This window comes from Uloborus diversus, chromosome 4 (assembly GCF_026930045.1).
Source record: "Uloborus diversus isolate 005 chromosome 4, Udiv.v.3.1, whole genome shotgun sequence".
In the NCBI taxonomy this organism is placed as follows: Eukaryota; Metazoa; Arthropoda; class Arachnida; order Araneae; family Uloboridae; genus Uloborus; species Uloborus diversus.
This window is the reverse complement of record NC_072734.1, coordinates 1,869,969-1,886,139: the sequence shown is the minus strand read 5'-3', so window position 1 is coordinate 1,886,139 and position 16,171 is coordinate 1,869,969. Positions and strand designations below refer to the sequence as shown.

At 33.3% G+C, this 16,171-nt stretch overlaps 1 protein-coding gene across 1 annotated transcript in view; it reads left to right on the top strand.

Moving 5' to 3' along the window:
- The window catches only part of LOC129220000 (serine/threonine-protein kinase BRSK2-like), a 49,783-nt gene that overhangs the window by 25,556 nt on the left and 8,056 nt on the right, over positions 1-16,171 (top strand). Inside the window, exons 9-15 of the mRNA XM_054854326.1 lie at positions 1,365-1,471; positions 3,028-3,112; positions 5,137-5,145; positions 5,557-5,616; positions 6,466-6,701; positions 9,113-9,161; positions 13,196-13,319. Coding sequence (XP_054710301.1) covers positions 1,365-1,471; positions 3,028-3,112; positions 5,137-5,145; positions 5,557-5,616; positions 6,466-6,701; positions 9,113-9,161; positions 13,196-13,319 — 670 coding nt within the window. The remainder of the gene's footprint in view (positions 1-1,364; positions 1,472-3,027; positions 3,113-5,136; positions 5,146-5,556; positions 5,617-6,465; positions 6,702-9,112; positions 9,162-13,195; positions 13,320-16,171) is intronic.

Here is a 16,171-nt window from a genome sequence, read left to right as displayed (position 1 = left end):
AAAAGTAATCATAATGTAAATTTTGAATCAAGGCCTCTCTGGAGCAAGCATGACATTTATAGCTTTCTTAGGAGTTGCATCCTTATCTTTATACATAAAGGTCTAAGCTCTGTCCGGATGTCCGGGGTAAACGTCAAAACTACTGGACGGATTTCAACCATTTTTTCACCATACATAGTTACATCACCATATATAGAGTAAAGAAATATACATAGAGAGGCCCCGTCTATGGTACGAAGGAGATGAAATTGAAACCGGAATTGTGGGGTACAGTGGTGCAATGATTAGCAGGGTTATGATAACGTGATCACTTCGCGAGTATAGTTTTCACCAATCTCGCAAAGAGACCGTATAAAGTAGCTGGCGGATTGGTTTGAATTTTAATTCATGTATTAATGCAATTTCAAAAACGTGCTCCATAAACTTGCAACAATATCTAAGTTTAAATTAACAACCAATTGAGATTCAGTAATGGAATGTTTGGAATCAAGATGTATCATAAAATGCTTAGCAAGAAGCTAAGGATCTTTGGATATAGCGGTGAAACTTCCGGCTTCAATTTCTTAGTATAGCAGGGCCTCTCTATGTAATTTCTTTACTCTATGTGATTAAACATAAAACCCTTTTTTACAAAAATTCGTTGCCTAACAACAGCAATATTAAAAGTAATTGTAATGAAAATTTTGAATCAAGGCTTCTCCGGAGCAAACATGAGTTTAAAGTCATTTAAACATTTGGAAACTCTACGTTTCGCACCCTGAGGGTAGGAGAGCTTTAGTTCAGAGTTAAAGTTTATAGTAGAGAGCTTTTTTTTCTTCTTCTGTGTGCGTGTGTGTACTATTTAATTAAATGAAGCGCACGGTTTTTTTTTAGTGATCTTTGTTTTTGTTAGTTCATATTTTGTAAATTCTTCAAAATTTTAATAAGCTTAAATTCGTGCTTTCGCTTCTAAATGAATATTCGTTGGTTCTTTACACTTATCGCTATTTTACTTTTATGGGTAAGGAAGAAGCTCGATTTTTAATCACGTCAAAGCGGTGTGTTTTGAGTTCTTTGAGTTAAAACAGAAAACGAAAGAAAGTAGCGATTGCTTCTTACAATTATTACTGACGCAGGCAACGCCGGGTACATTTGCTAGTATACATACATATATATATATATATATATATATATATATATATATATATATATATATATATATATATATATATATATATATATATATATATATATATATATATATATATATATATATACAAAATCATGTAGCTCTAGTCTAACATGTCATTGAAATTTCAATCTTTATAAAAATTCTATTCGGTAATATTCAAGCTATAAATAATTAAGTTTTTCATGTTTTTCAGACATAACACAGAAAAAGTCGTCTATTTCCTGTTACTAGACAGGAAACGGCGGAAACCCGCGTACGAAGATGAAACGGAAGTAATCATCAGGAATAGATCCGAATCGGGTAATTGCTCAGTTGTGTTTTCTTTTGTGATAAATTTGCAGAATTCGACATTTCTCTTTGCATGAAAACAATGTGTAAAAAATTTTCGGAAGAAAGCTCTGTTTCTGAATTGACAATACCTGTTTCTGTTAAATTGAGCAAAAAGCATGAAGAAAAGAGTTGTTATACTCCTTAAACATTGCTTTTAGTTAATGTCTCGGTAATATTTACACAGAAGCATTTTTATTTATCTATTTATTTATTTATTTATTTAGAGAATTGTTTTCTACTTGTATAATAATGCCTAAATAGGCTTGTTTTAATTGAAATATCGTAGGATGAACATTTGCTGGGGAATTACATTTTGGGTTTCGAATTCCCAAAAGTATTGCAACATACAAATTTCACAGAACTACACATTTATAGGCCCCTAGTTTATGGAATTTCGATTGAAATGACAGGAGGACGTTTTTCCAGTTGTTCTGATCACAAAAGCAAAGATTTCGCCGGAAACAATAGTTTTTCCTGCTTTTACGATAGAACCAATTGGAAAATGAAATTGCACACTTTACTGTAATGAATGAAGACGACGCTCAACGTACAAAATTTCTTGATTATGCACTTCCGAAAAAAATTTAAATAGCAACTATAATGCTTACACAATTTAATGATCCTGTACCCAAAACAAAAGCAATTTGTATCACACCGGAACATATGTTTGAAAATATTGTTATAGTTGTTGTTTACTTTTTTAACGTTTCTCCACAAGTTCAATTTTAATTCCTTCACAGAAACATTTATGAAGGAAAAGAAATATGCAACGGCAAAAGTAATCGTAGGTTGGACTAATATTTAAACTTCATGCTTCGTGAACGCATGTTAGGAAAATTTTGCAATAGCTCAAGATGATAAAAGTTCGAATTTCGTTTCTAGCTATTTTTCCCTGATACAAAAGTTGTTTAGACCGATTTTTTCCTTTGTTCTTCTGAATGTTTGTTAGAAAAATTAACATTCAACTCAAGATCGAAAATTCAAATTTCGGAACTTAAGTCTTCCTCTTGAAAGGGAAGATTTTAAATCCTCTTTTCTCTTTTTTTGAATATACTCGTAGGTGAAAAAAAGTTGAACATTGAACTAAAGACTTCAAAAATTTGAAAGAACTCTTTTTCCCTGACATAATTTTTTTAAGTCCGCCTTTCTTTTTTCTTTCTAAATTTCTTCGAGAATATACGTTACAAAAAATTTAACATTGAACTCATGACTAAATATTGAAAACCCCTTCTCCCTATTATAGACGGTTTCTAGTCCGCTTTCTTTTCTCTCTCTCTCTCTCTCTCTTCTTTTTTTGCAATGTATTTAGTGATTATAGCGTTCAACACGAAATATTTCTCGATACGTATCCTACAAACAAATTATTCATAATATGATTCCAAATTTGAAGGCATAGGAGTATTTATCTTGTAATAATACATTGTTGTACTGGTACTAGGCAATTAGTAAAAAAAAGTAACCCAACGAAATAAAAGCTGTCAACCCACCCATCATTTTTTCTAACAAATCGATAATTGCTGTTACAGCTTTTTCTTCTGCACTGCCTCTCCCACCAGATCCACCCAGGAAAAGGGTGGACACATGTCAGATCAATGGAAGATCGGGTCCAAGGTAAGCAGCGATTGTCTTCGTCTGATTTTATTTCTTTCTCCCTTTTTTGTGGGGGGGGGGGGTGTCTCAGAACATATCTAGTTAAAAGATTTTTTAGTATTAAAAGCTGTACAGCTTAAAAAATGATTAACTTAGCAAATCAAATTCACATGCTATGTAGGTCTATATCAATCAGCTATGGTGATCCAAAATGATGTAACAGATCTCAACATGCAAGATTGAACAAAATGGGGTCGGTTCCAAAATTTTTAAAGTATTTTCTTCTGAAAGAGCATGCTTAAAAAAATAGAATCAAACCATCTTTTAAATAATTTCTTTAAGTTTAATATTTAAAAAAAAAACTTAAATCGGTGCTCTTTCATCGTTTAACCTTTTTTTGCCGATGACATCACAAATGATAAAATGCCATTCAGTGTAGCCATTCACGGTCCAAAATATTTAATTCGCATCTTTACTCACGTGTATTGGCAAGGATGTTGATAGCAAACGTAGAGCGCAATGGGGTCGTTTCCAAAATTTCAAAAGTAGTTTTTTTCTGAAAGAACATGCTTAAAAGCATAGGATCTGACCATGTTTTAAAGGGTTGGTTAAAGTTTTAGTCGGGTTGAACCTGTCTTCGTTTTTAATTGCACTGATGATGGCACTTGTATTTTAGAGTGCCGAAACAGCTGTTTGCTGGTTTTTTAACCTTTTTTCATTTTGAATTTGTACTTTATATACGCTGTCATATTTTATTCACTATGCAGTACAAAGTTTTCGACTACTTTTTATGTATGTTTTAAATATTTTTTTTAAGTTTAATATTTTTAAAAAATTACTTTAATCGTTGCGCTTTCATTGTTTACACTTCTGTCGTGTGACATCACAAATGATGAAATGTCATTCAATGTTGCCATTCACAGAACAAAATATTTAATTCGCATCTTGACTCACGTGCATTGGCAACGATAGGGTTGATAGCATGCGTAGTGCGCAGTTTTAATTCGCTACTTGATTATCATAACGTGGATACGTAGTAGAAAGATGCAGCAAAGTGAGTCATTTGTGACGTCATCAGAACCGCGCCTTGTTTGAAAAATCGGGCATTTTAAAAAACTAATTAAACAAAAACAGTTGGGAAAACGAAAGTATTTTCTGGGTTCATGTATTTTTTTTTTTTTTTTGTCATTCTATCCATTTCAATGACTAGAAGTAGTACTTTTGACTGAAGGAAATCACCCCATCGTAATTCGCTTCTTGATTATCATAACGTGGAAATGCGGTAGAAAGATGCGCCATAGTGCATCATTTGTGACGTCATAAAGACCACGCCTTGTTTGAAGAATCGGGCATTTTAAAAAATTAATTAAAAAATAACTGTTGGGAAAATAAAAGTAATTTTCGAGTCCATGTTATTTTTATTTTTTTGCTTATTCTATCAATTTCAGTGACAAAAAGTACTACTCTTGACTGAAGGAAACAACTCCATTGAAGCTGTAGCGGTTAATTTTGAATTAATTTTTATAGATGATAATGCCTGACTACATCATGGTCAGCTAAACAACAGTTTCCTATTCAAGGAAGGAATCATTCTAATGAATTGGCCAGCATATTTCCCAGCTAGATCCTATAAAATACGTCATGGGTATTCTAAGGAGATTGTCGCTTATCATCCCCAGAAACTATTTTTGAGGTTTTATGTATTTTGGGGGGTCCAATAAAATATTGTATGAAACTTGCATAAAAGGACTTTCGAATGCATCTCAGTTTATAGGTAAAAATATACAAATTTTTTCCCGCCGCAAAAATTCTATTTTTCTTTGACACTAAATCCGGCTAAAAAATTAAGTTTTCAAGATAAAAATCGAAATGAAGCACTGCTCATTAGTTATTTATTTAGAAAAAATAATAGAATCGGTTAAATATTTTTATCCATGCATAAATTTCCATTTCGAAATTAATATTTTGCTGATTTTCTAAAATGCACGATTTTGTGCTGAACTTTAAAAAACTGTAACAGATTGAGAAGAATTTTTTTTCTTCAGTGACTGTTTGTTTGTTATTGGAATCCATATTTAATTTTTAAAAAAAGTTCCTGTGATTATCATGTGGCTTATCGTCAGTGCTGTCTGTTGGACTTGAATTGGAATAATTCAACGAAATCCCAAAACAGCCTAGAATTCAATTAAATACTCAAAGCAATAACAAAGTTTTTACATCTTCTTTATGAAATACATGCTACATTTTAAAAATAAGGGTAAAATATCATTCTTATTACAAAAAAATATAAATGGTTTTCCACAGACTATAGTAATTGTTTACATTGATTAAGTTCAATAACTAAGGAAGCTCCTACAAAAATATTTTGTCTTTATGGAACTTATTAGTGCATAAACAAATAATACTGTGCGTGAATTAGAGAATTAAGAGTTTTAAATCATTAACGTATTCGCCCATCATTCTAGGTACAGTTTTGAAATGTTAAGTGACGGCTCTCCATTAACACCCAGGAGATATCCATATGGGTAAGTTACTGTGTTGTTTCTAATGTGATAGTGTAATCCCCACATTTAAACATTGATGCATTTTTTCTCCTTCAACATGGAAACGTATTATCCAATCAGAGATGGTCAAACAGTTTATTAGGTACACTATTATTGTTTCAATGTGCTTCAAAGTTATTTCCGACTGCCTTATGAAGGGTTAAATCTAATTTGAACGTATCAATTTTATTAGTGAAGAAATGGATAGAAAAATTTATATTACAGTGGTGAGGTAAAGCGCAGTATCCTGCAGATATGAGTTTTTGAGATATTTAAAGAAAAGAGTTTTGAATTAAATACTAACAATAGGAAAATGTTTGATTTTGACGGGGTTTTTTTTTTTTTTTTTTTTTTACTTTACTTTAAACTTAAACGAAATAAGCAAGTTCGTACAACAAAGCTAAAACACCATAGATGACAAAATACAAAATGCAAAAAAAAAAAAAAAAAAAAAAAGGGGGGGGGAAGAATAAAGAAAAAAAGAAAAAAGACTGCACTTTACCTTCTCATGGTAGCATAGTTATATGCGTGTGAAGTAAAAGATCAAATCGGTTGAGAGATTTTGTATTGCCGTTTTTTTTTTTTTTTTTTTTGCATAAGAACACATAGCGAGCATGGCCTAAAACTACGCATAACTTTTTATATATTTGAACTAAAGCAATGAAACTTTTCCAGTGTTCAGAATAGTTTTTAGTTTCGAAATAAGCGATAAAAAATTTTTTGATCATTTCATCATTTTTGAGGTACTCCTTAAATTTAATTACTACGATATTAAAACACTTGATCACAGAAAACGTTGTCAGACTTAACGACTCGTCTTGTCTTTTGCAGAAGGAGTCGCCGAAGCAGCCTATCGAGCAGCCTGCACGTATCCAGCAGCAGCAGCCCGGCTGTGAGTCCGCTCAGTTCACCTAAACCCACGCCTAGGGGCACCCCTGAAGAGAGTAGCCCCCTCAACACACCTCCAGGTTCTCCTAGTATGAACCAGCCCTACTGGAAGTCCCGCCTCAATACCATTAAAAGCAGCTTCCTGGGCAGCCCGCGCTTCCATAGAAGAAAAATGCAAAGTAAGTGACATAATACCTTTGAAAATATATACGTAGAAATTCTCTCGTGTTTTCAAGCTGAGATAAAAATTAATGAGGCTGTGGTAGCTTGATCTGTATGACGTCGGACTTGTAACCGAAGGGTCTTGGGTTCGATGCAGCCGATCGAGTAATTCGCGTTCGCTGATGATGATTGGACACATTAAATACGTCGTGGTCACAATGTCCTCCAAGGATCTCTATGGAGAGAACTGCTTTTCATTTGATGAGGCTGTGTGAACCACATATGGTCCTATTTAATCTTTGACACTATCCATGGACACGACAACCAACAAACTCGATATCCATCGCTAATTCGACAACGAGCTTACCTGTACTTCAAGCTACGATTAAAACTACAAACAGGAAATCTCAGTCAAAACAGCACTACAGGCAACAAGGCTATAAAACAACAGCTCTCTGACCCACAAATGATTGACTAGAGAACTGGATAGGTCAATTTATAATCTTGGATGGAAAATCTTAACTAAATCTACATTTATGTATGAGTCTCTAAGGATCGCCAAATATGATCCAAAAAGTTGTCGCCAAAAAGGAAGTCAGCTGGACATTATCAGCCAATTTCGTACCCAGTACAAAGAATTCTAAGCTAACTGCTATCTAAACAGAAAAAAAACAACTTATGAGCATAACTGCGGAGTCTAAGTCGGAAGTCGATTTTTTAAAATTCCGAGATTTGGGGTCGGCCATTTTCTCTCCGATTCCACAGTCCTGCTTTTAGTGACACTTGAAAAAGTAAGATAATTTTGAATGAAAGTTGATGGAATAAACGCAAGATTTAGCATGCTTACTATGTATTAAGCACACTAGTGGTACACGCACAGCTTTGCCCGTAATAGAAAAATTAAAAGGTCTTTTGGTTCGCCTGTATATTTACAAATAATGTATGGTGAAATTTCTCGCCAATTGGCTTGTACCCATGTTACGGTTCCACGTTATGATAATTTCGTATCTCGCCAATTGGCTTGTGCCCATGTTACGGTTCCACGTTATGATAATTTCGTAATTTACTCGTCCATCTTATGATAATTTTGTTCTTAAAATTGGAATAGAAAAAGAACCACATCGAATTTCCGAAAAATCGCTTCGAGGTGCACACCCCCATGCTACAAACTAACTTTGTGCCAAATTCCATGAAAATTGGCCGAACGGTCTTGGCGCTATGCGCATCGCAGAGATCTTGACAGACAGACAGAGAGACTTTCAGCTTTATTATTAGTAAAAGGATAAAGAAGATAAGAGCATAAAAATTTTCATTTATTCACAAAATTTAAAAAATCATGTATGAGCCGGTTGCTTTTAATAATGCATATGTGAGAGAATTTAATCACGTAAATTTAAGGATTATATGAGGTAGTGAGAAGCAAAGGGATGCAAGTGGCAAAATTAAAAATTTGGAGATAACCAGTGCAAATAGCGGGTGAACCCAGTAGTACTACGAGTAGAAGCCCAGGTAGTTGCTGCTGTACAGCATGATTTAGAAATAAAATCAATGAAAGCCTACCTGGTATGTAATCTTTATACGCGTTTTATTCAAAACTTGAAAATGTCCACTTGCATCCCTTTGCTTCTCACTGCCTCATATATGCTTTATTCTTTTTATTTGCTTAAGGGGTCACAGTACCTTTCAAACATTTTTTTTTTTAAATTTAAGTGAATTTTATATTTCTTTGAAACCATAACATGCATGCTTATTTTGTAATCAATAATTTATTTCCAAAATTTAAAAGTATTTCCTACTTTTTTCAAAAATTCCAAAAAGTGAGGAAAATTTTAACTTTTTAAAATCCCTAAGGCTTTTTTATTTTGGCACTAATTTAAAAAAAGTTTTTTGCTAAAGGATCACTATAATCATCTCTAAAAATCTGTGCATTCATTTGCTTATGAGTTTATTAGAAAATTTTCTGTGATTAATTATGTAAAAAATCAAAATTTTCTTTTTTAAAATTTGGTTTTTAAAGGTTTAACAATCTCTAAACATTTGAGTAATTTATAAAATGCTTATCCAATGCACAGTTTTGTCAAACATGTTATCCCAATTGCAAAAAGTATTACTTTAAAGCTGTATCTTTAATAGGAAAAAATCCTTAGGGATTCTAATGTCATGAAAACACAAAAAACCATCATCGAGAAAAAGCAATTTAAAGTTTTTCTTTTGCATAAGAACACATGGCGAGCATGGCCTAAAACCACTCCTAACTTTTTAAATATTTGAACTAAAGCAATGAAACTTTTCCCCTGTGTTCAGAATAATTTTTAGTTTTGAAATAAGCAATAAAAAAATTTTTGATCGTTTCATCATTTTTGAGGTACTGTAACCCCTTAATATCAATTTCATATTTCGCTTAATTCAACACATTTTTCTTCTTCAGCTCCATCTGCCTCCGATGAAGTGAGCCTAACGCCAGACTCCTCGCCAGAGTAAGTCTATATGCAGAAAAACCTGTGATTTTTTTTAATAATTGATATGAATGTGTGTCACACCTAAGGAAGATCCCAACATTATAAACTTTAATACGATCGGAAGCATATCTTTCAGAAAAGAGATTTTAAAAAAAATCAAAATTGAATTGCTTTCAAAATGTATCATTAAAATATTTATTACAGTCGGACCTCCAAATATCGAACTTCCACATATCGAATTTTCTATGTATCGAAATCCCAGTACATTTCCATGTTCATTACATAGAAAACTTATTTCTATACATCGAAAAAACTCTATATATCGAAATTTTTCTCGAGACACTCGTAGATTTTTTTTTTCCACTTTAGACTGTTTGTCTCATGAAAAATGAAGGTTAGTGGAGAAAATTATGTTCACTAAAGGTTGCTACAAAACTCATAAAAAATCTGGGGTTGAGGGGTGTGTAGATGGATCACTGCTCCGTTCTGGAGTGCTTACATTCTCTCAAGTTCATTTCAAATCTTGGTTATAACCAGTAACACTGTAAAATCAGTTTCAAGTTATCCCTTTTGTCTGTTGATTATCATTTTTCGTCTTTTTAGCTTCAATAAAAATCATTCAGGTTAAGTAGATTGATTTCTTACATTTTTCTCGATTACATTGTCAAAACGAAAATACCCTAATGTTGCGAATCTTGAATTGCCGAAGAATGAAGATGTATGAAGACGCAAAAATGTAACTTCTGTTAATTTTTTAATTCTTAACTTTCGTTTAATCCGATGCTCGTATAAATTAGAAATTGGGTTTCATACAAGAAAGCCTTAATTTTAATGTTTTAGGAAACTTTTAGGATAAAATAGGATCGTTTCTATATATAGAAATTTCTATATGTCGAATTTTTTTCCGGCAATTTGCTACTTCGATATACGGAGGTCCGACTGTAGTTAGTGTTGGCTTCAGGAGGACAGGGATTTGAGATCAGCCTAACGTCTGGAAAATGTGCGTTACCCTTGTCCGATATTTCTAGTGTCGTATGCGATTAATATCTTTTCATACATGAAACTCTTAGCTCGTATTTAGCAGCAAGTTACCGCCCCGAAGGCTGGACAAAGGCTCCCCAGAACTACATGCACTATACCAGACAACCCGATTATCACATCCAGAGACTGCACTTTCGTTCTTATGAGAACTCTCAGCATCAATGAAATGACATCTGCCTCCAGCTCGATTATTCACTAATCCTGACTGATGAGTTTTAATAAGAACGAAAGTGCGGTCTCTGGATGTGATAACCGGGATGTCTGTATGGTATATTGCACGTACCTTAACTCGTAAGTTGGTAATGAATAATGTCCAATTTCGCAATTTAAGCTGAAAGCTTTCCTGCTTTGTAAAAGGTGTAGGCCAAACACGTGTATACAATAATTTTACATTTTTATACTTTTGTAACCTTAGTTTTAAAATTCATTTTTATGCACAAGGGTAAACGTTTTTATTTACTACAGAGAAGTTTATGGAACATTAAGTACATGTGCCAAAACCATAGAACAATTTTCCCCTTTACAAACTAACATACCTTTTATGTGGCGCTTACTGTATCGATATTTTTATACCGATATTATCTCGATAGTGGTAATTTTAATTTCATGCAGTATTGAACCCAAGTAACGAAATTTTTAAAGAAAGATAATTAATAAAAAGTTTACTAAAGAGGTAAGCATAAAAGAGTGAAACCAATCACATGACTACAGCAAAACAAACCACAGAAATAGTTAGAATAGATTTTGATTACAAAATATGTTGTAAAAGGTTCCGGTGCGACTTCCAACTTTCTCGAAAGGACGACACAGCTCTTGAGAAAAACACAGGAGCTTTATTTACACTATGTACAGGAAAGATCGTTAACAACTGCTAAATTAATCATCAGCAATTAAGCAACTATCAATCGACACCGTAAATTCAACGGTTACACACGTATTTACAATCAAATACGAAAAACAACACAGCGAAATGCCTCGCAATAAACAGAGCTAATACACACAGGGCAAAATAAATGCTCTGAGCTCAACGACTCAGTTGAGACTGACTTTTTATCATGCGGGTCGCTATTTATACCATCGAAAAGTTTCCACAGTATTCCAAATGCTTCTCGTGTCTTCTTTTCATTCACAAACCATATCAATGAAAAATAGGGGGACCGTATACTTCAGTCGAATGTACGGGGGCTGTATATTCATTACAAAAAACTATTTACAGGTTACGTTGCTACAATAACTTTAGATGAAAGATAAATTAATAAACGCCAAATTTAGCTAGATTACGACAAATTAATCACAAAAATAATTACTACTTATAGAATTTGTAACAATATTAATGCTAGTAAAACTTCATAATAAAAGCCGAAATAAAATGTTATTTTTTCTTCTTAAAATTTAGCATTTATGTGGTATCTGAGGTCTATGGGTGTTGTTGAAGACTAAATATGATGATACATTAAAATGGTTGCGGGGACGAAATACACAAAAACACACAAATCACGATAACATCGCCCTACTTCACTCACCGAACATCATCAGATATTTCCCGACATCGCATTCTCACTTTGCGTTCATCGCGCGTATGGATATCAAAGATATAGTTCATTACAAAATTACTTGGGAATGTTTCATAAGATACCATAATCATAACGTTTTTTCCATCTTAGATTCCCACTCAACACTTAAGGGGGTCCGGGAAACATTTTGAAAAAAATTTTATTAAACAATTTAGAGTTTTGAAATTTTTTGCACTGATTCACCATTTATTTAATAAGCAAAATCATAATATACTCTTTTTTTAATTTTATTTAAATTAATTAATTTTCTTTTAAAAAAACAGGGTTGCTTTTAATCACTAAAACTCAAAGTATTCTTGGTCAATTTCTAAACTTTTTTCAAAAATTATGCACAAATATCTGGGCTTTGATTTTTATTCTGCGATTTAAAATACATTAATTCAATAAAAAATAAAAAATATTTGAAGAAAAATCCGCAGATACTTTTTTTAAAAAATCATACTGTTTGCAGTAATAGTTTTTTTTTTTTTTTTTTCAAATTCGCCGAATAAAAATTAAAGTAAACTTTTTGAAAAAGATATGCTCCAAATTTCAGTACTTTATCATTTCTCGATTTGTAAGAATTTTAATGCAAAAAATCAGGAAAAACCGCATTATGGAGAAAAACGCGTTTGAAATTTTAAAGTTACAAGTTAGTTAAATGCATACAACAAAAATATTTGTATCTTCGTTCTAATTAAGATTGAAACAAGATTCAAACGTCCTTTTAAGCAGAAAAATAACAGAGAAAATTTTTAAATGATTAAAAAAATTGCAAATTCTGTCCCGCACCCAATTATTGTACATTTCATTGTTTACGTCTCAAGTCTTGTGCAGATTTCAGGCAGGTGCGGATATCAAGTCTCCGGATTTCAGAGAGCGAGCAACATATATTATGCAAATGGTTAGATCTGTACTGTTTGACCGCGGATTGTATGCAATTGGGCAGTCTGCCAAGTAAAAACTATTCCATCTGAATGAATCTAGCAGGGGAGAGGGAAAATAAGGATGGGATTTTAATGCACGCGTTTTATGATGTCACTAGTGTGCCTCATTCATTTATTGCATTCTCTAAATTAAAATAAGGAAAACCAAAAATAGTTACCATGGAAACAGCATAAAGAAAAGAAAACATTTTCATTTCGTTCAGGAACGTAAAAGCAAAATGGTAAGCTCAAAACTTTGTTGTGAATAAATAAATCAATTTTTGCCGTGGGAATATAGCTCGAATATACTTTAGATTTAAAAAATGCTGCTGTGAGAAAATTTTCATTTTTACAAAACTAAGGGTAAATAATACAGAGGCAAAAGTTCACATCTGAAACAAACAAACCAACTAACACCCATATAAACTAATAGATACGTCCATTTCCGTCTATAAACCGGATACTAGCCTTTCCATGTAATCGATGGTCGGACAGTACTTAGTGTTACATTCTATATTTTTCGTTTTCACAGGTTGACGAAGCGCTCCTGGTTCGGCAGCCTAATGACCAACGAACGGGATGAGACGCACGTGATACTCGTCAAAGATCGGCCTCTGAGCTCGGTCAAAGCAGACCTCATCCATGCCTTCCTCTCGGTCAGTCTCTCCAGGGCTTTTTCTTCTCAAGAAACTTATCATTACTCTGTGCATTTGCTCAAATTTTGATGACAGCAAATTTCATGAATTCAAAAGAGGAAAATACTTTTTTCTCTTTTAATTGTTTTTACTTCGTTTTACGGAAAAGGAAATATTGTATTCGGGAAAAAAATTTCACTCAAAATTCGGCCTTAATTTCCATTTTGCTCACCCTCGAATTAATGTGGTTTTTTTTTTTTTTTTTCGACCTGACCACACGTGGATAAGTTCCTAAGAACGTATAAACATCCGAAATATCCATTTTGACATTCCCCAAGTTAATTGCAACGACTTTTCTCGTGACGTCCGAATGTACGTATGTGCGTATATATGTCGCATAACTCAAGAACGGTATGTCCTAGAAAGTTGAAATTTGGTACGTAGACTCCTAGTGGGGTCTAGTTGTGCACCTCCTCTTCTGGTTGCATTCGGGTGTTTCTAAAGGGGTCTTTTGCCCCTTTTGGGGGGGAAATCATTGTTAATTTCGATGTATACTCAAGTGGTGTTATAATTTGGTGGACACTTGCCGATATATCGCCAGTCTTTTGGTCACCAAGTTTTGTCGCCAACTTGGCGACAAATTTGGCGATTTTTTTTTCTTTTTTTAAAAACTGGTTTCAATTTGGCCACAGGTGGTGATATTTAGAGAGTAAACTATTGAATCACATTAAAATTGCCAATAATGGGAAAATGACATTAAAATTGGAGTAAAAGGAAGTCATGTGATGCACACATCAGCTCGTTGTATAGTCATTTAAAGCAACTTTGATCCATGATTTCTCTATTTGAAACTGTACCACTCATATTTGGAAAATGTCTTTCTTTTTCTTCTATTGGCGCAAAACTAAAGAAAAATTCTAAGAGTATTGTGTAGTTACCAGAAAAAATCGCAGTTATGAAAACCATTATTAATTAATTATTTGCCTGGTTCAAAATAATCCACACACACAGGGTCACTTAGAACCCATGTGAGAAATAGAATGTAAAAAAGGTTCTTTTAATAAAAGTAGTGTCACTTTGAACCACAAAACTACAATTACTAAATGTTTAAAAATTTGTCTACTTTTATGTCATAGCAACATAAAGAATGGTGGGGTTTCATATGGCTACCGATTTGGCACTATTGAACCTACAGCTTTTTTCAGAGGATCGGAGACGGGATTTCGAAAAAAATTAGGACACATTAAGAAAATTTGGGTAACATTTTAGGACATTTTTAGGAAAATAAATAACATATCACCAAACACAAGCATCACTATTTTAAGCATGTTTCGTTCTTTTGTCAACTTTGTTATGGACTGTTTTCCCTCCACCCCCCTGAAAAAAGCTACGTTGGGTTTATTTTCCCTTGAAGGAAAATCAGGATCGTTTTTTATTTTATCATAAAATATTACTTTTTGTTTAATGGAACTTGAATGAAAGAGCAAGTTGAAAAATTTCAATTGGCTACCGGAAAATGTCTCTGCGTGTTATCGTTTGTGTCCCATTTGTTACTCAGTTTGTCTAAGTGGCGATCAAAGGAGAGGTGATTTAGCACTTTATGATTGCCCCCCCCCCCCACCTCAGGACACCGAACCTGACTCCATGTGATTTTTACTGTTGAAATATGTATGTTAATGCCACGTTCGCTGTGGTGTTGGATTTATATCCCTCACTTGGCGGCCAAGTGTAGTAACATTGTTGTTTCAGCCTCAATAACCCTTCTGGAGGTCCTCGGGATCCGCACCCGGAGACCAGCTGGGGCACCTAGGAAGTAGAAACTCAGTTTCATATTACGAGCGAGAAGCACCTGGTTTGCATTCGCTATGGTTGCTGAGAAGTTTCTTTCTGTTGGAATAAGTGAAGGTTATTGTTTCTATATCTTTGCTTGTTTATATTGACGGACTGTAATCAAGCATGTAAAAAACTTTCGTTTTTGTATCATTTTTTACTCTGTATTAATAAAACACACATTTTTTTAAACCCCTTCAGACATGGTGTCCGGTATACCGGACATACACTTTAAACAGCTGCTATTCATTTAATAATTGATTTAATTAGTTGATTGTTTTGGAGTGGACTCTTTACATTCTGCTTATTATAATCTGTGAAATAATTTTTCGTTTTGGGATTGACAACACTGACATATAAGGATTGAGAGTTAGAGAGTGGCTCATTTTTCCAACCATGGATTTTCATCTGAAAAGCGAGGTTTTTTCCTGATTTTTTTTAAAAATATACAATTTTTAATTAATCGTTTCAAACGCTTATATTATGTTTTATAATTGTTTGTGGAGCATTTTATAATGAAGTTGGTTCGGTATTTTATCGTTTTTGTACATGAAATATTGATTTCAAAAATATAAGTTCGGAATATTGGACGTGCCATAACTCTTTTAATTTTCCTCCTACAAACTCAAAATTTTGTCTATAAGATACCCTCTACCATAGTACACTGTGTACCAAATATCAACATTTTTGGTACAATATTTCATAATTCCGACTGAAGGGGTTCCTGTTATACATGTTTTGAAAACAAAATATTCCTTTTGAATCACCCTGTTTTGGCTAGAATATTATTGCGCATTTCAGATCAGCATTCGAGAGTGCTTCCAAAGTAACATCAGTGTGATTGGATTACACAATAAACTGTTTTGTCAATTTACAGTCAACTCTCGATAACTCGAAGCCTTATAACTCGAATATTCCTTTGTCTAGAAATTTTCATTCAGTTCTGAAAGTTCAGTGTTTTTAGTACAAAGCTGCCTCTATATCTCGAATGTACTTCTTTTAAATCGAAACTTTAACGAAAATTTGGTTTTTATTTTATGCAT